General features: G+C 38.1%; 1 protein-coding gene across 1 annotated transcript in view; it reads left to right on the top strand.

Moving 5' to 3' along the window:
- The window catches only part of LOC150082462 (piezo-type mechanosensitive ion channel component-like), an 861219-nt gene that overhangs the window by 612356 nt on the left and 223070 nt on the right, over positions 1-25793 (top strand). The window contains 2 exon segments of the mRNA XM_090377768.1: positions 10968-11125; positions 24072-24151. Coding sequence (XP_090233894.1) covers positions 10968-11125; positions 24072-24151 — 238 coding nt within the window.

Below are 25793 nucleotides of genomic sequence, written 5' to 3'. Positions count from 1 at the left end.
TAAATAAGTTTAAGGCTCAGCTGGACAGGTATTTTGAACGAACAGAGGGGTGAAGTGGAAGTAGGTTTTTTTTTTTTTTTTTTTTGTGGCTGATGCTGCATAAGCTTGCTTTCTTGCATCAAATGCTTCTGCTAATGCTAATATGATATCAAAGTTATTCCCTGCATCCAGTTTCTTTGTGACCACATCATAGTATCCAATCAAATTGGTCAGCAAGACCAATTTAATTGGATACTATGAAGTATTGATCTATGATTGGATACCTAAACAAAACCATGCTGTGTCCGAGCTATAACTGAAGTCTTGTCTAGATGATCCTGGAGTGCTTCTTTAACTAGTGCCTCCATTAATTTTCCTGGAACAGAAGTTAAACTAACAGGTCTGTAATTACTTTGTGTCGTCCTGTGATCCTCCTTTGTGAATTGGGGTCCCATTTGCACATCTCCAGTCTATGGGTACCTCTATATTAAGTCCAAAGTAGCTCTCATAATTATGGCTAAGGGTTTGCTTACTTTCTTTGCTGCCTCCTTTAATATAACTGGATAGATCCCATCCACCGTGAGTTCCTTTTTTATGTTTATTTTCAACAATTTCTCCTCCATTTTCCTTTCCGTTATTACAAAATCATCTAGCTCACTGCCAGAGTTTACTTCACATCTGGCATTCCCCTCCCTGAATACCTCCTCATGGGTAAATGTAGATGCAAAATCCTCCTTTAGTTTGTTAGCCACTTGAGCAGGATCATCAACAGTTGAACCATCAATATCCAGTGGACCAATCTTATTTGCCCTTTTCTTCTAGAGTTTACATGGGTAAAGAACTCTTTGTTGTTTTTCTTTGCATGCATTGCCAAAGTTTTCTCATAATCTGCCTTTGCCTGCCTAATCTCCTTTGTGACTTGGTTACAGACCAGCTTATATCTATCATAGGTTTCCATGTCACCCATTAATTTATCTGTATCCCATGCATTTTTCTTCTCTGCCATAAGTCTCATTAGTTCATCTGACATCCATTTAGGTCTAAACCTTGAACAATATTTTTTAGTTGGTATGTAAAGCCTAGTAGCTTCCAAGATAAATTCTTTGAATTTATCAAATTTTGAATTATCGAAGTTGAACTTTGAGTTGGCTGTTAATTGATTTCTCCATTACTTTAGAAAGAGTAGAAGTAATTGCAATGGGATGATAATTGGATGGGAGGGACTTTTCACCCTTTTTCGGAATTGGCTGAATATGAGCAATTTTCCGAGCAGAAGGAAAAACACTTTTGGAATAAGAAAGTGAAAAAAAAAGGCGGCAAAGAACAGGAGTAAGTTCAGGAGCACAGGTTTTGAGAACTGGAGAAATACCATCAGCACCTGGAGCTTTCTTAGCATCAAGATTCGTGAAAATCCTTCTGACATCCTTTTGACTTAAGACTACAGTAAGAATTGAATGGAGCTTGGTGTGTGTTACCAAGATCATTAATACATGAGTTGGAAGAGAAATGGGATCCTAGCAGGTCAGCTTTAAAAACATTCAAATCACCAAGGAAAATTACCTCACTGTTAGGAAAGTTGAACTGGAGAAACTCAAATTGGAAAGAGAGGAAGTGACAACAGAACCATCTGGTTTTGACAGAGGTGGGAGGAGAGATGGGCAAAAGGTTGCGGCCAATAGCTTTGGTAAGAGACCAGAATGCTTGGCTGCCATTAGGGCAAGAAGCAAATTTTCTACTATTAGCCTTTTCAAAACCTAGTTTGGACTGATTAATGACTGCTTTACAATTGTTGCGAGCTTTGGTGTAGGCAGAAAATGAAAATGAAGAATTGGAAAGAAGACAATTATGATATGCAGTGTTCTTCTCTTGAAAAGCCTTAGCACATTTATTGGAAAACCAAGGTTTAGATAAAGGACGAGATTTTGGAGTGGAGTATGAGTAAAGGATTCTGTTTCTACAAGAATAATTTCACTGACACGATCTGAACAAACGTTGACATCAGAAGTTTTGAAACAGTAATCCGATCAAGGAAAAGAAAAGAAATCTCGCAGGTCATCCCACTTTGCATTTATTGTAATTGTAATGTAATGTAAGGTTCGGAATAGCCAAGATATAAAGGCTCTATTGGAGAAGAGACAATCACAGAGTTGTGATCTGAGGTACCTAAAGGACCACTCACTTCGACGGTGTACTTAGAAGGGTTGTTTGTGAGAAAATGATCAAGCGTGTTGGCTGTATGGTTAGGATTGTCCAGTATTCTTGTAGGTAAATAAATAACCTGTTCAAGGTAATAGTAATTGCAAAACCTCAGCATCTCGACCAGCTGGGTGGGTGTGACTAGAAAAAGGAAGCCAGCTGGAGTTTTGAACATTAAAATCACCAAGGAAAATTGCATCACTGTTAGGAAAGTTGGACTGCAGAAAGTCAAGTTGCAAAGAGAGGAAGTCAAAGAACTCCAAGCGATTAGTGGAGTAGGGAGAACGGTAGAGACAACAGATGAATTTTACACAGTGAGGTAGAGATTTTAAGCCAGAGAAGATCGAAGGGAGGAGATTCCGTATTATCATTTCTCTGACAGTGAATATCAGTACAGACGTATGCACAAGTACCACCTTTGAGGCAAAAAGAATCATACAGCAAAGAATTTGGGCAACTGAGATGAGCAGTAGTTGAATCAACCGATAACTGAGATTCTGTCAGAAAAAGTACATGGGGTTTGGCAGACTGCAAGTGGAAATGGACATCGTTGAGATTAGAATTGAGACCACGTATATTTGAGAAATGAACTAGGAAGTGTTTGGGAGGTTTAGATCTTTTCGCAGATAAGCTTAATGTATTAGTTTGACAATTCATGGTGTATTCAATAGTGAGAAAAATTGGGGGACATGCTGTATGAAGTAATGAAATTTTTGGATATGGCATACATATGGTAAGAATATACCTTGATCCTGCACATAACGTGGCCTCAACAATGCTCCCCCCCCAGCATACACACTAACCGGACTCCCTCCAGTCACTTTCTTGCAGAGCAGAGGTAGCAAGATTATACACTAGCTGATTCAGAAGCCTCCTAAAGAGTTACCAATAGGTTCGGTCCGGTGTACTAACTAGTGTCCGGCCTGCGAAAATTGTTTTAGAGCTGAACCCTCGATGTAAGGAAGATTGGATCTTGCTACGATGTTCATCGTAACCTCAAAAGTCATCAGTCATACTGCATGATGGAAGAGATGGGGAAGGGTTGACCGGAACTTATCTCTGGAGATTAATCATGGGTTCCATCACTTCATGCCTCCAATAAGTAAAGTGTTGGTATTGCACCGATTGATAAGAGTCATCTACCACCTGGTAATGCAGAGGGATGGCATTCCTCCATGTGGTGTGGGTGCCACACCTCGACCCCTGCTTACGTTGGTTCACACCTGGATGGTCACCCACAGTGTGTTTGTGCATGGAGGTTATACCCTGGATTACTAACAGTTCCACCATCGTGAAGGTTGCAAGCAGAGGATTTGGCTGTCACAGACTGTCCGGACTTCGTCGAAATTAGGTCTACTTGACTTGAATGTCACCCGAATATCAGTTCCATCAGTGTTTTAGACTCCCAGGTAGCCAGTAAAGGCACCATCGTGAAGGTTGCAAGCAGAGGATTTGGCTGTCACAGACTGTCTGGACTTCGTCGAAGTTAGGTCTACTTGACTTGAATGTCATCCGAATATCAGTTCCATCAGTGTTTTAGAATCCCAGGTAGCCAGTATAGCCTGTCTGGCATATCTGAGAGAAAGTCTGTGACATCCTCAAGGACCAAATCTGCCCGCCTTTTCTAGATCCTGTTGTAGTAGCACTCTGTCATTAATAACCCTGCCAATCTTAGGCAGGGTTATTAATGATAACTGTAAACTTGGATATTAAGCCAGATTTACCTTCAAAGTAAAGGAACAGAGAAGAAAGTCATTAAAAGTAATGAGCAAAGTGGTAACACTTAGTTTAAATGGATTGTTGAAGTAAGTTGCTTGGCACTGATAGCTCAGTCAGCAGAACAGCATACTGTGGTTGTTTATTCAGTTATCCATAGGTTGTTTTATTCAGTTATCCATGAAGGTAGTGGATTTGTCAGAACAGGTGCATAGAAAAACAATGAGATAAGTAAGGTGCATAATTCTTTGATACCTGACTTTTTCCAATCTCACTTTCTTAACAGTGAAATAATGTCCCTTGGTGATTTTAATTGACTGCTAATCATGAAAGATTTTAGTACCTACGAGAAGATTATTTGTGTTCTTTGTGAAAAGAATGCCCCATGCAGGTAAAAATTCCAGATAGTTTACCATATGAAAACAGCATAGTATATTGAGAGAGAGAGAGAGAGAGAGAGAGAGAGAGAGAGAGAGAGAGAGAGAGAGAGAGAGAGAGAGAGAGAGAGAGAGAGAGAGAGAGAGAGAGAGAGAGAGAGAGAGAGAGAGAGAGAGAGAGAGAGAGAGAGAGAGAGAGAGAGAGAGAGAGAGAGAGAGGTCTGACAAACGGGAATTTCTGGTTCATGACACATGCTCTGCGGGATTAAACTGGCCAAGGCAGATGCTTGAAGTCTGTGCCACTCTCATGCATTTAATGTGGTTGATGGTTGCATTATCATCCTGAAAGTACTGCTCTTTGTAGGGATAAACATTCAACATTTTCAGGTGTACCTGATCAATAAAGATGTTCAGATATGCTTTGACTTCACAGTTCCCTCCATTGGGATCAGAGAGCTTTCCTCACTTTCTCTAGCAACCTACTATTGATATGCAACAGAGTGATTCTAGCATTTGTGTAAGTTTCCTCTGTATATGCTCTTTCCCACTGGTACTGATAAGAATAAGTTGGGACACTGGACATGACTTGTTTTCAGTCTTTTTTTTTTACCTGCATTATAAGTAGCAGCTGTATTTTTTAGTTAATATCAGAGTTCAGTGGCTTCTGTGAAGGTCTTCATGTACTGTACCTTCATGGGATTCTTTTCATGGTGAGAGCACTGATGGCTTGTTCTCTCATTAAATGGAAAGATTAATTGTGTTTAATTGTGTTGTCATTTAGCAGTGATTATTTGATAATTTGCTCTTGGTATCAAGCATTTGGATCCATCTCCTTGTGTGTTTCCACAGTTGCATCTTTTTGTGGGTAATTTAAAATTAGAAACTTGAATAAGTTTCATTAACATAAGACATTAGAAACTTGAATAAGCACATATTGACATCACAACTCTTGGGAAGTTTCTACAATCCTGTCTATTCACAGTTTCCAGTGAATTTATTTGGGCACTCCACTTGGGTCAGCTTTATAGTTGTGTAACCCAACAGCTTTCTTGTACCCACATCACATACATATGGCTGATTCATCTTATATATTTTTGCATAGCTTGTTGCATATACAAGATTTGATCAAAATGTTCAGTGAAAGGTGCATAAAATTAATATCATTCAATTATAAATATTTACATTGTTCATATATTCTTCAATATATGAACAATGTAATGTATTCTTCAATCTCTTGTTCCATGGAGTCTGATAATCATCAAAACATTTAACATCTTGTGTTTTTAGGTGGTCTGTTGTGTTTTATTGGATTTTTTGAATCACCTCAGATGCTTTCCTTTCATTTCTTGTTTTGGTATTAGTATTAGTAATGTTGGCAAGAAAGCCTATGGCTTATGCTGCACCAGCAAAAAAAAAAACAAAAAAAAAAAAAAAAAAAAAACAAGTAAAACAATGATAAAAAATAAATAATAATAATTAAGAAAAGGAAATTAAACCTATCATCCTATACGCTTCCCTGACCTGAAGGTACTATCCAGATGACCTTTGAATTTCCACAAACTGTCAGCCTCTACCACCCATGTAGGTAACTTATTCCAGTAATTTATAACTCGCTGGTTAAAATAAAACTTCCTGCAGTCCAATCTAAACATTTCCCCCATAACTTGAATTTATGTCCCCTAGTTCTAGCATCATTTATAATCTTGAAAATTTCGTCCTCATTCATTTTACTGATGCCTCTCAGAGCCTTAAACAGTTCAATCAAATCTCCTCTAAGGTGTCTAGCTTCCAAACTCTGCAACCGACACATTCGAAGTCTTTCTTCATAAGGACGCCCTTTAGCCGATCTCACCAGGTGAGTTACCCATCTTTGCACCCTTTCAAGAAGCTCGATGTTTTTCTTTAGGTGCGGTCTCCATACTTGAACACAGTATTCCAAGTGTGGTCTGACAAAAAGCCTTATATAATGGGGTTATCAGGTCCCTATCTCTATTTGCAAAAGTTTGATAGATCATCGATAGGATACTATGGGCTTTCCTTGAACCTGTTTACAATGCTGAGAGAATTTCATGTCTGACCATATCGTCACACCCAAGGCCCTTTACTCCAGTACTGGGTTTAGTTGAAATCCACCAAGTGAATAGTTTGGGATTACTGTTTCCCAGGTGTAATACCTTACACTTTGTTGGATTAAAGCATAGCTGCCATTTTTCTGACCATTCCTGAAGTTTATCTAGGTTTGTCTGAAGAAGCTCAGCTTGACAGTGATCATTAACTACTCTACCAATTTTAATATCATCTGCAAATTTAGACATCAAGCCCTCTATCCCTTCATCGATGTCATTTATGAAAATTACAAACAACAGTGGTCCTAATACTGATCCTAGGCGAACCCCACTTCATACATCAACCCTGTCTGAGAAATAGCCATTTATCACAACCCTCTGCCTCCTGCCCCGAAGCCATCCTGCTATCCGTCTAAGGATTTTCCCAGTGATTCCAACCTGTTCCAGGTTATAAAGCAACCGCTCATGTGGGATTGAGTCAAAAGCTTTGCTGAAATCTAAATAAACAAAGTCGAAATTATTCCCTAAATCCAGCCCGTGAGTGACCCTTTCAAAATAGCTAACCACATTTGTTAAACATGATTTTCCCTTGACAAAACCATGCAGTGTATCCTTGAGCAGTGTATTCGATCCAACTGATCCTGAATTCCACCCTTGATCATTGCCTCCATGATTTTCCTTACCACTGATGTCAGACTGACAGGTCGATAATTTCCCACTTCACTCTTAGAGCCACCCTTATATATGGGAGATACATTGGCACTTTTCCAATCCAAGGGAATCTCCCCGGAGTCTAGTGATGCTCGTATAATTAGCCTCAATGGTTCAATGCACTCACTTGCCGCCTCCGTTACGATTATAGGGTGTATTCCATCAACTCCATGAGCCTTACTGGCCTGTAGGCTCGAAAGTTTTTTTTTTTTTTAATAAATTATCTTGCGAAATTTCAATGTCATTAATTACATATTTTTCAACTTCGGTCCCACAATTTTCCATTGCCACAAAAGGTTTTTCATTTGTAAATATCGATGCAAAATAACTGTTGAGTTCATCTACAACGGAAGCTGGTGTATTTAATACTATCCCCTTTCCCTTACGTAAAGGTCTGATCTGGTTTGTCCTGCTCTTCTTGGCATTTATATATGTGAAGAATTCCTTATCCCCCCTCTTTGCTCTGTTTGCTAGTGATTTCTCATAAACTGCCTTTGCCTTTTTCTGTGGCTCTATTACAGATCATCTTGTAGTTGTTATAGGCTTCAGTATTTTTTATTGCTCTGTAACCTTTCCATGCCACTTTTTTCTGCTCAAGTAATGTGGCAACTTCACTATTCATCCAACTTGGAACCCTCCTCGTTGAGTATTTTTTTTTTTTTTTTTTTTTTTTAATGGTAGATACTCATTCAAGGCGTCTGTGATTAATGTTTTAAAAGCATACCACAGTTCAATTGTATTCATTCTCTGTGCGATATCTACCTAGTTAATAGAGGCCATGTAACACCTTCAGGCATCGTAATTTCCTTTTCTGAAATTAAAACCCATTCCTTTGACTTTTACTACCTCTACCTCTCTCATCATCATCCACCCTAGAACTCCGTGATTTCCTGCTACTGATTCCTCTTCTGTCAGCCCTGTTATGTCATCTGATTCATGGGTGATGATGAGGTTTAGGATATTCTTTTCTCTAGTACTTTCCCTGATGTGTTGATACAGATAACAGTCATCTAGTTGATTTAAAAATTTTGTTCCCCATGCTGAGTTTCCTTCCCATTTACTCCAATCAATTAGAGGCAAATTGAAATCACCCATAATAAGACATTGACGCTTACTTACCCATTCCATTTGCATGTAGAGGCTTTCGTCATAATCTTCACAATCACCTGGTCTGTAGATTACTCCTACTCGCATTATACCTTTGTTTCCAACTATCTCACACCATACAGATTCTATATTAGCATGTGAAACATCTGAATCCGGGAAAGCTATCGTCACACTCAGGTTGCTTCTGATAAGAAGCATTCCCCCACCACCCCTTCTATCTACGCTATCCTTCTTAAATACATTATACAAGCCATACTGAAACTCATCATCCCCAATTTCCGGGTGGCACCACGTCTCCGTAAGCCCTATTATGTCCGCATTACTTGTTTTAACCAGCAGTTCGAATTCGCACATTTTATTGACGACACTTCTAACATTACTATATAATCAGTTAAACCTTACTGTTCTTGTATATTTAACAATCCTAACACAACCCTTGAAGTTTTTTAAGCTCACTTCCTTGGTATTAGCTACCCGCTCACTTGAAACTTTTCTGCCCCCAGAACATCAAGATAATATGTCCAGTTGGAGTAACAGATAAGAACTCTTGAGGTATGTGCAACAGTTACTTTGACCAATATTATCAGATAAACACGTGTCAATATTACCCACATCCCCCCTAACTAGCAGTTTCCCTGAACTTTTAAGGTGACCTCAATAATACTGGCAAAAACTTTTCCACCACCTTTGTTTAAATGTATTTCGTCTCTACAAAACAAATTCCTTCTACCTACAAGTTTGAGGCCATGCTGATAGAAACTCCCCCCCCCCCCAAAGCCTTACAGACTCCTTCAAGTCTTGAGTTAATCCACCTAGTCCTTCAAGTCTTGAGTTAATCCACCTAGTCCTTCAAGTCTTGAGTTAATCCTTATTTGTCCTCACATGAATAATAATATTCTCTTTACCCCCCTTAAAATCTGACAATCTGTTGGTGACATCATTAATAGTTGCTTCCGGCAGACATACCCTTGTTCTACTCCACCTATCCTTATTACAAAAAATATTCCCCGTTTCCCTGACAATGGAGTCTCCTAATAAAACAATGTCCTTTTTATCCAGAGTAGTTTGCACTTGGTTTTTCTGTTTTGAGGCCCGAATCAGGTGTGCATCACTTGGTAGATTGCTGGAGTCTTAAGTCCCTGAAGAGCTCCCAGATGCATTATTCTCTAGGGCAAGTACCCGTTTTTTCAGGGCCTCAAATTGTTCCAACAGTGTACCAAATTGTAATATAAGATCGGTGCACTCCTTACATCGATCACAAATAAAAGAATCACCAGGTGAACTATGATTAGTCACCAGGTCGACCTTGGAAAACATTCCACAGGTTCCGCAACGGATTAAATCATGACTCGCCCGTAAAGCGCCATCTACTATTTCCATGTGAGTCATGATACTCTGTGACGTGTTTAAGGCAGATCTCATAACTACCATTATAAAATTAGCCAAATATCAGTGAAAATTAACTTATATCTATTATTATAGATATAATCGAAAATTATATCTATAATATTATTAAAATCAAACTGTTACAGGAAAGCCTATAACAGAATAATCCAACAATATCTAAATAAATCAAATATTTAAAAGCACTAATCAACAGTAATCTGATCCACTTAACTGAGGAGCCCTGACAAAGCACATCCGCTCACCTCGACTGCCAACACTCATTTTACTGTTAGTGTTGGAAATAGCCAAAAGTAGTATGATGCTTAATCAGCTGAATAAGGTGGGTTGCCGCATGATAGGAATGTTTTTGTTGGTCAGAGATTGATAGAGATTGATAAATGAGTGATGCGATGTTTGAGATATTTGATCTCTTAAAAAGGAGCAAAACAATGTTCAAAGGAGGTTTTTGCTAGACTGGCATGTAACAACATTTTAAAACTTAGTCTGTGCATGCTCAAAAGATGTTGCAAGTTCCACTTATTCTTTTGGCTACTGCATTTTGCAATCAAGAACAGGATCATCATATTTTTTGATAAAAAGCACTATCCAAATAAATGCCAATGGATGTCCCTATACTATCCTGAAAACCAAAAGAAGTAAAAATGGTGGTCAATGACTCAAATATGATCTTGCTTTGGAGAGTTCACAAGTGGTGATGTCCCTTGAAAAGATGGTGTTTGTCAGTTCCCTGTTGTTTGTTTTTTTAATTTTATAGGTAAGTGGTACTTGTACTCTGGCTGGCAGTGTTGTCTCCTTGGACAGGGAACCATGTGTCTGTATGTGTGAGTGTTCTTTTTTTTATTTTAATGTTTTATTTTATTTGAATATTTGGGCGTCTTAGGATACCAGTGGCAATATTGCACCTTTCTAAGAATTTACCCTAATTGTAGCATTTAACATTTTGTAGTAAATAGTTTTTTTGACATACCATTTGTCTAATTGTAATAAAATAAACTTGTATAGGTTGTGACACAAGTTTTGTATCTGAACACTTTTTTGTTTTAAGCAGGGTAAGTGCATACCTTTATATAATCTAGTCTTCATCTTAAATATTTCTCAATTTCTTTTTTTACTTATATGTTAATGATTTGAAATGCTGTTTTGGCAAAACCAAATAATCTCTAATAAAAGATATCAGTCCATGAGATTAAAATGGCTGTCACTGGCACTTTAATGGCATGTTTTTTTTTTTTTTTTTTTTTTTTATCTAATTTCATTAGCTATTTTTAAGAAAAGTTATCACAGTGAAATTTTTTAAAATGATTTTTTCATTACTTAGATTAATGTTAGTGGAATAGTTCTTATTCTACTGGTATTATAGTTGTTTTTCTAAATATATAGTAATTTGTACATATTTGTGATCTTACAGAAACTATTGTGGAAAAAGTTAAACGTTGGGCAACTTTTACAAAAATTTTTATTGAGAGTCTTCTAATCAGTAGTGCTGCTAAGTTGAATTCCATCTCCAAAGACTATAGATATGTAGCCCGCCGGTTGTCAAAGGAAAAAACTGTTCTAAAAGAAAAGGTAGTAATTATATATATATATTTTAAACTTTTAAATTTAATATAGCTGATGAAGAAATCCAATTGATTTTAGTGATGAGCACCAAATGATTCATAATTGATTATTTCGATTATTGAAATAGTTGATTATAAAATTAAAAAAAGTAAAATGATAGTAAAAGGAATTGAACTAATTTTATCAAAAGAACAACTTAATTCTGGCTTCTTCTGCCCCCACAACCCCAATTGTGACCTCTCAATTATGTCCACTATTTAATTTACTATTTTATTTTGCTTTAGACATTTAGTGATTGCTGGAACAAACTTCCAGAAGTTTGTTCCAGCAATGACTGTTAACGGCGATAACTGTTATGTCAATAATCAAGAGGTTGAAGATATGCATTACCTGTTATAACACAGGTTTTTGAGATATCTAAAATGGTGACACGAGTAATTACAGGTCAGTTAGTTTAACTTCTGTTCCGGGTAAAATAATGGAGTCGCTGGTTAAGGATGCATTGCAGGATCATCTAGACAAGACTGCAGCAATAATTCAGACACAGCATGGGTTTGTTAAGGGAAAGTCTTGTCTGACAACTTTGATAGGATATTATGATGTGGTTACAAAGGAACTGGATGCAAAAAACAATTTTGTTATCATATATTTGGATTTCAGGAAAGCTTTTGACACTGTTGCGCATGGAAGACTATTGTACAAATTGGAGCAGAATGGTATTAAGGGTAAGTTGCTACAATGGATAAAAGGATGGTTAAGTGCGAGAAGACAGAGGGTGGTAATCAATGGGTGCTGCTCTTCTTGGACTAATGTTATTAGTAGAGTCCCACAGGGTTCGGTGTTAGATCCACTGTTGTTTTGTATATTTATCAATGATATTGATGAAGGTATATCAGGCTTAATGTCGAAGTTTGCAGATGATACAAAGGTTGGCAGGGTTGTTAACGACAGTAATGGCAGTCTGCTACTGCAACAGGAAATAGATAATTTGGGCAGATGGGCTAAGAAATGGCAACTGAAGTTTAACCTTGACAAATGCAAAGTACTGCATATGGGTAGAAATAACCCCAGAGAAACGTACCAACTGTGTGGTACTACACTTAAGGTGGTAGACAATGAAAAAGACCTGGGAGTAATTGTGCAGTCAGATATGAAGTTTTCTGAGCAATGCAGACAGGCTGCCAGGGCAGGTCATTGGGTTTTGTCAATGATATATAGGAATTTTGCTAGCAGGGAAAAGGAGGTGATTATCCCTCTGTATAAGGCAATGGTCAGGCCACGCCTTGAGTACTGCGTACAGGTCTGGAGACCTCATTTTAGGAAGGATGTAGATTTACTTGAGCGGGTACAGAGAAGGGCAACAAGATTGGTTCAGGGAATGAAGGGATCCTCTTACCAAGAGAGGCTTAAGTTCTGCAAATTGCAGTGGCTGGAGACTAGGCACCTGCACGGTGATCTGATTGAGGTATATAAGGCCTTGAATGGATTGAGCATGCTAAATTCTGATGGGATCCTTCCACTTGTTCAGATTACGAACCTAAGGGGGCATAAATTCAAATTAAGAAAAGACAGATGTAGAATAGATGTGCGAAAATTTGCCTTTAGCCAGCGGGTGGTTAATTGCTGGAACAAACTTCCATCTGTCGTTGTGGAAGTTGATAGCTTGAATAAATTTAAGGAGGAACTGGACAGGCATTTGGAGGGAATGGTGTGATTTTTTTTTTTTTTTTTTTTTTTTTGGCTGATGCTGCATAAGCTCACACATTTGCTTTCTTGCATCACATGCCACTACTACTACTACTACTACTATGGCTTTTCAGAAGTGAAAGGGTATTAAAAGGAAGCAGGGGTACCAAATGTTTATAATGAGTGTTAGTTTTTCAATTTTAAAGTTATGTTTGGGTGTGAAACATTCTCAATTGCATTCTATATGAATCTCTCTGTGTCTTTCATTTCAGAATGTGCTGCAGTTGGTTTTGTGCAAGACACACTGTTTAGTTCACTGTAATACTGGACTTACCAATTGGTATAGATGGATCACATTAGCATTAGTAGTGGCACATGATGCAAGAAAGCAAGCTTATACAGCATTAGCCAAAAGAAAAAAAAATATATAATAAAATAAACCCCTTGCCATTTCACTGATCCATTCATTCCAAATGTTTGTCTAGTGATGCCTTGAATTTATTTAAGTTATCAACTTCTTCAACAACAGATGTGAACATTGTGAACATTAAAATCACCAAGGAAAATTACCTCACTGTTAGGAAAGTTTGACTGGAGAAGTTGCAAAGTTGCAAAAGTTGGTCAAGTTGCAAAGAGAGGAAGTCAAAGAGCTCCAAGTGATTAGTGGAGTTGGGAGAACGGTAGAGACAACAGATGAATTTGACACAATGAGGTAGAGAGATTTTAAGCCAGAGAAGATCAAAGAGAGGAGATTCCAAATTGCCAAGTCTGACAGGGAATATCAGAATGGACATATGCACAAGTACCACCTTTGAGGCGAAAGGAATCATACAGCGAATAATTTGGAAATCAGAGATGAGAAGTAGTTGAATCAACCGATAACTGAGATTCTGTCAGAAAAAGTACATGGGGTTTGCAAGACTGCAAGTGGAAATGGACGTCGTTGAGATTAGAACTGAGACCACGTATATTTGTTAAATGAATTAGGAAGTCCTTGGGAGGTTTATATCTTTTCACAGATAAGCTTGCTCTATTAGTTTGACAATTCATGGTGTATTCAATAGTAAGAAAGAGTGGGTGGGACATGCTGTATGAAGTAATGAAATTTTTGGATATGGCGTACATGTGGTAAGAATATGCCCAGATCCTTGACATAACGTGGCCTCGACAATGCTCCCCGCATACACACTACTCCGACTCCCTCCAGTCATTATCTGGCAGAGTAGAGGTAGCAAGATTATACGCTAGCTAATCCGGAAGCCTCCTAGACAGTTACCAATAGGTTTGGTCCAGTGTACTAACTAGCGGCCGGCCTGCGAACACTGTTTTAGAGCTGTACCCTTGAAATGTAAGGAATATTGGATCTCGCCACGACATTCATCATAACCTCAAAAGTCATCAATCATACTGCATGATGGAAGAGATAGGGAAGGGTTGGCCGGAACTTAGCTCTAGAGACTAAACATGGGTTCCACCACTTCAAGCCTCCAAAAAGCAAAGTGGTGGTATTTCACCGGTTGATGAGAGTCATCTACCACCTAGTACTGCCTGGTAACATAGAGGGGCGGCGTTCCTCCATGTGGTGTGGGTGCCACACCTCAACCCCTGCTTACGTTGGTTCACACCTGGGTGGTCACCCACCACGTACTTGTGCATGGAGGTTATACCCAGGATTACTAACAGTCCCACCATAGTGAAGGTGCAAGCAGAGGATTCGGCTGTCACAGACCGTCCGGACTTCGCCGAAATTGGGTCCTCTTGACTTGAGTGTCACCCGAATATCAGTTCCATAAGTGTTTTAGACTCCCAGGTAGCAAGTACAGCTTGTCTGGCATATCTGAGAGAATATCTGTGACAACCTCTAAGACCACAACTCCAGCTGGCTTCCGTTTTCTAGTCACACCGACCCAGCAGGTCGAGATGCTGAGGCTTTTCCAATTACTAATGACCTAGCACAGATTGTTCATTTTCCTACAAGAATACCGGAAAATCCTAATCATACAGTCAATACGCTTGATCTTTTTCTCACAAACAGCCCTTCTAAGTACACGGTCGAAGTGAGAGATCCTTTAGGCACTTCAGATCACAACTTGGTGATTGTCTCTTCTCCAATGGAACCTTTATCTCATGGCTATTCCCAACCTCGTGTTGTTTGGCATTACAAGAATGCAAAATGGGATGACCTGCGAGACTTCTTTTCTTCTTTTCCTTGGTCGGATTATTGTTTCAAAACTTCTGATGTCAACGTTTGCTCAGATCGTGTCAGTGAAATTATTCTTGCAGGAATGGAATCCTTTATCCCACACTCCACTTTAAAATCTCGTCCTTTATCTAAACCTTGGTTTTCCAATAAATGTGCTAAGGCTGTCCAAGAGAAGAATGTTGCATATCGTAATTGGCTTGTTTCTAATTCTTCAGTTTCATTTTCTGCCTACACCAAAGCTCGCAACAATCGTAAAGCTGTTATTAATCAGTCGAAACTAGAGTTTGAACAGGCTAAGAGTAGGAAACTTGCCTCTTGCCCTAATGGTAGCTGAGCATTCTGGTCTCCAAAGCTATTGGCCTCAACTTTTGCCCATTTCTGCTCCCACCTCTGTTCAAACCAGATGGTTCTGTTGTCACTTCAGCCAAGGATAAAGGTGACCCGCTAGCATCCCATTTTTCTTCCAGCTCATGTATTAATGATCTTTGTAAAACACCTCCCACCATTCCTAACACCCTCCATTCAATGCCTCCTGTGGTCTTCCGTCAAAAGGATATCAGAAGGATTTTGAAGAATCTTGAAGCTAAGAAAGCTCCAGGTCCTGATGGTATTTCTCCACTTGTTCTCAAAACCTCTGCTCCCGAACTTACTCCTATTCTTTTCCGCCTTTTTTCACTTTCTTATTCCAAAGGTGTTTTTCCTTCTGCTTGGAAATTTGCTCATATCCAGCCAGTTCCTAAAAAGGGTGACAAATACCTCCCATCCAATTATCATCCCATTGCAATTACTTCTACTCTTTCTAAAGTAATGGAGAAATCAATTAACCGCCAACTCTTAAACTACCTAGAAACCTTCCGTCTGATCAACGATCGCTATTATGGATTCCGTCAGTGTCGATCCACTGGTGATATTCTGGCTTATGTTATCCATTTATGGACTAATTCAATGGAAAGGTTCGGTGAAACACAAGTAGTTGCTCTTGATATCTCAAAGGCTTTTGATCGTGTTTGGCATAAAGGTCTTCTAAACAAGCTTCCATATTATGGTTTGCCAACTGTTTTTACTAATTAGTTATCCAGTTTTCTCTCTGATCGCTCACTGAGGGTGATGGTAGATGGCTCCCTGTCTTCTAACGTCTCCACTAATACCAGTGTCCCCCAAGGTTCAGTTCTTTCCCCCACTCTTTTCCTCTTGTATATCAATGACCTTCTATCATTGACTGGAAATCCTATCCATAGTTTTGCCGATGATAGCACATTGCATTCCACTTTCCATTTTGAGAAACCTTGTCCTGCTCACTCAGCTTCAACTTCTCGAAAATCTGCTGCCAATTCCTTAAATGCCGATCTCCAGGTAATTCTCCAGTGGAGCAAAGACAACTTAGTTGATTTCAATCCTTCTAAAACTCTGTCTTGTCTTATATCTTGCAAAAAAGGATTCTTCTGCTCCTGTGCTTATCTTTAGTGACACTCCGATTTCTAGGCAAAATGATATATCTCTTTTGGGGATTCCCCTGACTTATCTCTCTTGGCACAAGCACATTACAAATATGCTTCCTCTGCAACTAATAAACTTGGTTTTCTCTTTCGCTCTCAGTGTTACTTTTCTTCCAAAGAGCTGTTTACTCTGTACAAATCACAAATCAGCCCTACCATGGAATATTGTTCCCACATCTGGGGTGGTGCCCCCAAAACCTCTCTCAGGCTTCTAGATTCCAATCAGAAGAGGGCAGTTAGGTTAATTAATGATTCATCTCTAACAGAGTCTCTCCACTCGCTTTCTCATAGATGCACTGCTGCATGCCTCTTCTACAGATACTTCCATGGGCACTGTTCTTCTGAATTGGCTTCTATAATTCATGCTCGCTCTTTCAAAACAGGCCGAACACTTGCCAGCACCAGCCAACATCCATTTACTGTCCAACTTCAAACCCACAGAACCAACTTTTCATCTTCCTCATTTATTCATTCAACTGCCGTTTTCTGGAACAACCTTCCTCATACGCATTTCCTGAAAATTACAATCTGCAGAAGTTGAAGTCCAATGTCAACAAATATCTTCTTTCGTCCTCTCAACCTCCAACCCAAGCACGGTACTAAGTACTATAGGTTCTAATACCTCTTGTGTTTGGGGTTCACATAAAAAAAAAAAAAAAAAAAAAAAAATGGAAGTTTGTTCCAGCAATCAACTACTCGCTGGCTAAAGGCAAACTTCCGCACATCTATTCTACAACTGTCTTTCCTCAGTTTTAATCTATGCCCCCTTAGGTTTGTAATCTGAGCAAGAGGAAGAATCCCATCAGTATTAAGCCTGCTCAATCCATTAAAGACCTTATACACCTCAATGAGATCGCCTCACTGGTGCCTAGTCTCCACAAGCTGCAATTTGTAGAATTTAAGCCTTTCTTCATAAGAGCACCCCTTTGTTCCCTTCATCAGTCTTGTTGCCCTTCTCTGTACTTGTTCTAGCAACTCTACATCCTTCCTAAAATGAGGCTTCCAGACCTGTATGCGGTACTCAAGGTGTTTCCTGACTATTGCCTTATACAAGGGGATAATTGCCTCCTTATCCCTGCTTGCAAAATTCCTGTATATCATTGATAAGACCCTGTGATCTGCTCTGGCAGCCTGTCTGCACTGCTCAGAAAACTTCATATCTGACTGCGCAATAACCCCAAAGACTCTTTCATTCTCCACTGCCCTGAGTGTAACACCACATAGTTAGTACATTGCTCTGGGGTTAATGCTACCCATATGCAGTACTTTAAATTTGTCAATGTTTAACTTCAGTTGTCACTTCTCAGCCCATCTACCCAACTTTTCCAGATCCTATTGCAGCAGCATACTGTCATTACTGTTATTAACAACCCTGCCAACCCACCAAATACGGAATATGTGGAAAGGTCAGGAAAGGCCACTGCATATCCCCAGAACAATATGGCTTTAGTTGCTAATTCTCCTAAAAACCAAATAACAACAACCCTGATAATCTTTGTATCATCTGCAAACTTTGACATTAAGCTTGATACACCTTCATCAATATCATTGCATCCAACATCGAACCTTGAGGGACACCACTAATAACAATAGTCGACGTAGAGCAGTACCCATTGACCACCGCTCTGTCTTCTCCCACTCAACCATCCTTTTATCCATTATAGCAACTTGCCCTTAATGCCATACTGCTTCAATTTCTACAGTAATCCTCCATGTGCAACAGTATCAAAAGCTTTCCTGAAATCCAAGTATATGAAAAATATATATTTTTTGCATCCAGTTCCTTTGTGACCACATCATAGTATCCAATCAAATTGGTCAGAGAAGACTTCCTCCTTGACAAACCCATGTTTTGTCTGAATTATTACTGCTGTCTTGTCTATATGATCCCACAATGCTTCTTTGATTAGTGGCCCCATTATTTTCCTTGGAACGGAAGTCAAACTAACAGGTCTGTAATTAGTTGTCACCCTTTGTGAATTGTGGATACATTTGCACATCTCCAGTCTGTGGGGACTTCCCCCGAATCTAAGGATATTCTCATAATTATGGCTAAGGGTTTGCTTCCTTCCTTTGCTGCCTCCTTTAATATAACTGGATAGATCCCATCCACTCGAGGTGCCTTTCTTATATTTAACTTCAATAATTTAACTCCCTGTTAAAGTTTGAGAAACATCTGGCCCTCTCCTCCTTGAATAATTCCTCATGTGTGAATGTAGATGCAAAATACTCATTTAGTTTGGCAGCTATCTGAGAATGATCATCAACATTCAAACCATTGATATCAAGTGGACCAATCTGATTCATTCCCATCCTTTTAGAGTTTATATAAGTAAAGAAGTCTTTGCTATTTTTCTTTGCATCCTTTGCCAAAGATTTTTCATAATGTGCCTTCCCTTTCCTGACCTCCTTTGTGACTTGATTGTAGACTAGTTTGTATCTACCATAGGGTTCTGTGTCGCCTGAAAGTTTATGTGCATCCCATGCATTTTTCTTCTCTGCCGCGAGTCTGATTAGTTCATCTGACATCCATTTTGGCCTGAATCTGGAGCAGTATTTCTTAGTTGGAACAAAAAGTCTAGTAACTTCCAAAATTACTTCATCGAATGCTTCCCATTTAGAATTTGCTGTTGGTAACATCATCAGTTGGTCCCGCTGTATGGAACTTAAAAAATCTCTGAGACCACTGCAGTTGCCTTTATGAAAGCAAAACCCTTCCCTTTACCCCTGATGGTAGTTACATCTTTAAGTAAATCCCACTTCAGTACATTGTGATCACTCCTACCTAGTGATTCCTTTATCTGTAAATTCTTAATGCATGAATAAACACTGCTAATAATCAGATCAAGAGTGTTACTCCCTCTTGTTGCCTCTCTGACATGCTGCTGTAGAAAACAATCATCCAGTAAATCCACAAATGCCTTGCTATTTGTGTGAGTGACTAACCCACAAGTTCCAGTGTATATCTGGGAAGTTAAAATCTCCTATTATAAGACACTCTGATTTACTGGCCCAATCTATTTTTCTGTATAATTGTTCATTGTACTCATCAGAGTCATTAAGCCTATAACAAGCTCCTACCCTCATTTTTTTCTTTCCCAGTGCTTATGTTCATCCCTGTCAACTGGATGCACCTTCTTAGATTTTGTGTTTCTTAACTAACAGCATAACCCCTCCTCCCTTCGTTTGGCGCCTCCGTAGCCAGGTGGGAAGGAGCAGCTGTACGTAGCACACGCTTCTTGATTAAACCGGGGTTTGAGCCCGTCACCACCAAATATGGAGGATGTGGAAAGGTCATGGAATGACCACCGCATATCCTGGAGCAATATGGCCTTAGTTGCTAATGCTCCTAAAAACCAAATAACAAACAGCTGGAATACTACCATCATGAGCACACTTCCAACACTCTTAATCTTTTCCTTGCTAACCACTCTTCAATACAGTTATTATTAGTTGCCATCTGGTTCCTGAAATCCTGGTTTGTTGGTGACGGTCCGTGGAAGAAAGGCCGTCACCTTGTGGATGCTCAGTCTCATGTTGTTTCCATAAGAATGCAAAATGGGATGATTCATGCAATTTCTCTTCCTCTATTCCAATGTTTCCCAAATGGTGTTTCAAGAAATACTGGGGGTTCGGTGAAGTAAAAATGCAGGTTTCACCAGAAAATTGGGGGAAGGGGTGACATTAGAATAATATTTCAAGACTTAAAAAAATTCTAATGATGTTTCTCAAAAAATCACTGCATGTTCATATGTTAATCAAGTGAATTACATGAATTTAATTTGAACTGATAAACACAGTATTATTTAAATAAGAGAAGATACAAACTTTTGGCATTGCTCTACTATGCTGTACCAATTGCACATGCATTGTCAGTACCCGGCAAATAGGCAGTCTGTAGTGGGAGAGACACTGATCATGGGAGTCTGCATTTTCTAAAACTTTTTTAATTGGAATTTCATAATTTTTTAAAGGATATGAAAGGGTACCATGGCCAAATTAATTGAGAAAAACTGCTCTATTCATTGATTGCATTACTGTTTTAAATCTTGTGATCCTAACATTTACTCAGATTGTGTCAGTGAAAATTGTTCTTGTTGAGGATAAAATCTTTTATTCCTTATTACACTTTAAAGTCTATGTAAACTCTGGCTTTAAAATAAACACAGTGTAAGACTGTTCATGGTAAAACATAGCATATCACAATTGACTTGCATCCAAATCTCTAGCTTAACTTTCTTCTTACATCAAAGTTTGCAACAGCTGTAAGAAAAAAAAAAAAAAAAAAAAAAGTTATTACTCAATCTAAACTTGTATTGAACAGGTAACTTGTAATCAACTGAATAAATAAATAATAGTAGAAAATGATGATGGTGATTAGCCATAATTTCTTCTTGTTCAAATGGTAATCAATCCTTCTGGTTTTTGGCAAAAGCTGTTAGCCACAGGGCGCCAGGTGGGCAGGAGTGACAGTGCGTAGCACACGCTTCTTGATTAGACCAGGGTTCAAGCCCATCACCACCAAATATGGAGGATGTGGAAAGGTCAGGGAATGACCACCGCATATCCTGGAGCAATATGGCCTTAGTTGCTAATGCTCCTAAAAACCAAATAACAACAACAACATGTTACCTCTGACCATCCACAACCTCTGACCATCCATACTTATGTCTGTGTTGTAATCTGATGGTTATATTATATCCTTAGCTAAAAATAAAGCCAATTTTTTTTTGCCTATGCTTTTTATCTAACTCTTGCATCTTTCAAAATAGTTTGGTAAATCATCTCTTACTATACCAAATGCATTTCACTCAGTGCATGTTATGGGTCTTCTGACAGAAGAACATCAGAAGAATTCTCAACATCTTGATGTTAAGACATTTTCTGGTCCTAACTGTATTTAATTTCCTTGTAACAGCCTGTGCGCTCCAAGGTTTTCTCCTGTTTTTTATCAACTTTTTACACTCTTGTTCCACTGGTGTTTTTCCTTCTACATGGAAATTTGCTCATATCCAGTCAGTTCCTAAAAATTGTCACAGATCATTTCCTTTCAGTTATTATTATTATGATGATTAGCCAAATGCTGCAAGGAAGCCTGAGGCTTATGCTGCACCAGTCAAAACCCGGCTACCCTGAGAGAGAGAGAGAGAGAGAGAGAGAGAGAGAGAGAGAGAGAGAGAGAGAGAGAGAGAGAGAGAGAGAGAGAGAGAGAGAGAGAGAGAGAGAGAGAGAGAGAGAGAGAGAGAGAGAGAGAACAGTGATGTATCCCTTATCTCTGCCTTTTCAAAAGTAGTAGAGATGTTAATCAGTTGCAATTCTTACACTATCTGAGAACCTTTCATGTGATCTGTGATTACCAGTATGAACAGTATGAATCCACTCAGTGCTAATCAACTGGTGATATTTTGAATTATTTGCTCACCTCTGAATGAATTCAACTCAGAAGTTCATTAATGCTAATGAAAAATATGCTTTACTTTCCCAAGTATTTTAGTATTACAGTGATAAGTTGATGTAAAGGAGCAAGTTTATAGAGCATCAGCAAAAAAAAAAAAAAAAAAAGAAAGAAAACCTGCTCATCTAACAAATTATCTCTAATAAAAAGTTTTCTAAGATATTTCTTATAAGCATCCTTTTTCAGTTTTAATTTGTGTCCCCTTATAGATACCATTTGAGAAAGTAAAAATGCATTCAGTGAGAAGAACCAGTTTTAATGTCTTAAACACTTCAGTCACTTTTCCTTGCAGGTGACTATTCCCAAATAATCAAATAATGCAATTAAAATGAGGCTTTCAGACCTGTATTCAGTAATCCCAGTACAGCCTAATTTCTATGTTCATGCTGGCTAATGCACTAGAAAAATCTAAAATCCATCTTTCCTTGCGGAAAAATTATTAGATTATTCATTAGAGTTGTTATGCCTTGAACAATATCTTTATAATTGATTAAAAACAAGGAGAGACCCAGCACTGAACCCTGGGGGCTCCACTAATTAGCATTAGTTGAGGCATATAATGCAAGAAAGCAAGCTTATAGAACATCAGGAACACCGGGTATTGCGATAGAATTTTTATAGCAGTTGATATCTTTGTGCATGCACGTGAAGGGCCATGAACCCGAGATGGGGTAGGGGTGACATACATTGACTGAATTTTGATGTAATTTAATTTCAGTCATCTCTGAAATTGTTAATTTGGTTTAATGTTAGATGCTGAGAATTTTTGCTTTGTTCAATAGAAAGAAAGGTGTGGCCTTCACTTCATGGAATGCTAGTTCCAAAGCTGAGGAGCAGGATGAAAGGATGGACGTAGAATGTTGTTTCAATCTCGAGTGTACAGTAAATGGATCTCTGGTATGAGGAGTTGCAATCCTTGCAAGATACATTATAGACTAAATCATTTATTTGGGACGTGGAAGAGGATTGGGCTGCGTGGTTTTTAAGGGCAGCATGTAGTTTTGTTGTGGGTTTTGGTTATGATTTTGAATTGTGTATCTTTAAAAATACTATTCAGTTGTTTGAACCATTGTTCAACATACGGTAAAGCAATAAAATATTTTAAAATATATCAATACCGAAGTGTTCTACAAGGTATCATACAGGTAATTCCTCCAATTCTTAACTAACTGATATATAACATAGAACGTATTGAGCCTTTGCAACTCTTATCTATTAATTAGACAACTTATAATGTAGAAATTTAAAATAATAAAGAAATTAGCCTTCAAGATTCCGTCTTGAAAGGTTACAAGGCACTAATGGACAAGGGAGTTTCAGTATTTCAATCACTAAACAACTTAGTGCAACAGTAGAATAGATTTGAGTAACTGTGGGCTGTTTTTTTTTTTTTTTTTTTTTGAAAAATTAGGCAAAACAGATAAGTATACTCATGTAACAGTGCCAGAAACAGGTTTAAATAAGCATAATAAGGAATTGTACCAGCATCACATTCCCTTTTTTGTATGCAGGTAAAATGAAATGAAGTATTCATTATTTCGTTTTTCTAAATATCTGTTTTACTTAATAATGCTCACTTTTATTTTGAGCTCCAGATGATTGGAATTTATATTATACTCCCATATTATTCATTTGGTTGCTGTGTTATACATAGTATTGTATAAAGAAAATACTTCTTGATAGCAGTATTCCTTGTCCCAACATAGAGCTCCATTCTGCTCCTATTACAATGGTCACTTGCTTCTGCTGAAGCTACTTCACTTATATAAATTTGAATATTATTAAACTTAGTCAAGTTTCATCATATAGCATGGGTAATTGGACTGGATTTTATGTAAGCTTGCTGAGCTGTGGTTGGAGGAAAATTTATTGTGTGTTTGCCTAATTTTTCTCTTGGGAAAATGCATAATATCAGTGTTTCCAACTTCTTGTTGGAATGGGACAAGGAAGTTTATTTGCAGTTAATAAGTGATTTTGATACCACTGTACACCTCAGCTGAAGACTGTTGTACAAATTAGTAAGCAACTCAGTTAGGTAAGTTAATCTTATTTTTTTATCATTTTCTTTTAAGTGATTTTTGAATTTCACACTATAATCTTTTGTGATTTTAGTATATTCGTAATGAAGAATTCATATTAAACGAAGCTGAAATGTATATGAGGAGCAGAGAATCCAGATTATCTCTTACAAGGTAATTATCTTTAATAAATTTTGTTCTTATTTCATGCATTGCTAGTGATACTGTTACCAAAAGTATTTAAGACACTGACAGTTATATGCTTAATTGTCAGTTGCATAAATTAAGCAAATAAATATGCTTAATTTTTGCAAATTAACAATTTGCGTAAATTAAGCACCCCAGCTGGTTGAGAAGCCTGAAGTTTTTACATTTATTAATAACCTTACACAACTTATCTACAGAAGTTTCTAACCGCACATCCAAGAACCTTCATCTTTTCTTCACTGACAACAGAAATATCAAAGCACGCAGTGAATGTTAGTAGTCTTCAGGGCACTTCAGATCACAAATTCGTGGTCTCTCTCTCTGCAGCCTGGTATTGCTTGATAATTGATATATTCTGCATGATTTATGTTCTGTTTCTCTTCCATGGTTACATTACTGTTTTAAAATTTCTGAACCTAATCCTTGCTCAGGACGGAATATGAGATGGAAGTATTTTTGGTTAACTCTGGGCTGTGCAAGGCTTATAGGGGAGATTTTTCACAACATAGCCTGCCCTAATTAATGGAAGAAATTTGTTTCGCAAAGATGGAATTCATTTCATCAGAGGAGGTGCAACAATTTTTGTTAGTGTCATTGAGGGTGCCATAAAGGTTTAGGGAAACTTAATTTTTTGTGTGTGGGGTGGGGAGTTAATGGAGCCACTGGAATGATGCAGCGGCTAGTGACATGGGCCAAAATCTTGCATCGTCTGTGTTTATTTTTTTGATTGTAATTACTTTGATCATAGAAACATTGAAATAGGTGCAGAAACTACCAGCAGTCATACTACTACAAGGAAAAATATACTTATACAATAATAAGGAAAGGCAATAATAAGCCTAAAGATACAAACTTTTCCCTTCATCTATATAGTATGTCGTGAGTATCTCAAATAAATTAAACTAATTTTATTTAATTAGGTCAACTAATACTGAGATTTTAGAACTATCGGAAACATATTGCCATCCTGAGATAGGAAATGAAGAATTTCGGTATGGTGAGTATAGTGTGTTCAGAAGGGATAATTATTCGATTGGCAGAAGTCATGCTTATGAAAAGCCTTCCGAAATTAATCAGACTCTTCCTGGAGTCAAATCAAGTTTAGATGGATGACTTTGTATGTGTGATGCAAGATAGTTGGGGGTATTAGCATTAATAGAGGCTAATGATGCAAGAAAGCAAGCTTATACAGCATCAGCCAAAAAAATAAAATCAAATTAAAAAACCCCTTCCCATTTCACCCATCCATTCGTTCCAAATGTTTCTCTAGTTCTACCTTGAATTTATTTAAGCTATCAACTTCCACAACGACAGATGGAAGTTTGTTCCAGCAATCAACTACCCGCTAGGTAAAGGCAAATTTCTGCACATCTATTTGACAACTGTCTTTCCTCAATTTCAGTTTATGCCATTTAAGGACTCATTGGACCAGGAGACCAGTCTACAATCATCCTAGGACCCCAGGTGCCAAGTGATTTTGTGATCAAGTGTCTTTGCCAGTGAATTTGTGCTCTCTTGAATAAATAAAATTGTCTTCTTTATTTACAGCATTACACTAACAATCAATTAAATAGGCTTCAGTAAAGAAATCACTTTGAACAGGAGGAAA

Source organism: Mastigoproctus giganteus, chromosome 7 (genome assembly GCF_048544385.1).
Source record: "Mastigoproctus giganteus isolate SK-2022 chromosome 7, ASM4854438v1, whole genome shotgun sequence".
NCBI lineage: Eukaryota > Metazoa > Arthropoda > Arachnida > Uropygi > Thelyphonidae > Mastigoproctus > Mastigoproctus giganteus.
This window is presented reverse-complemented; position numbering and strand designations above follow the sequence as displayed.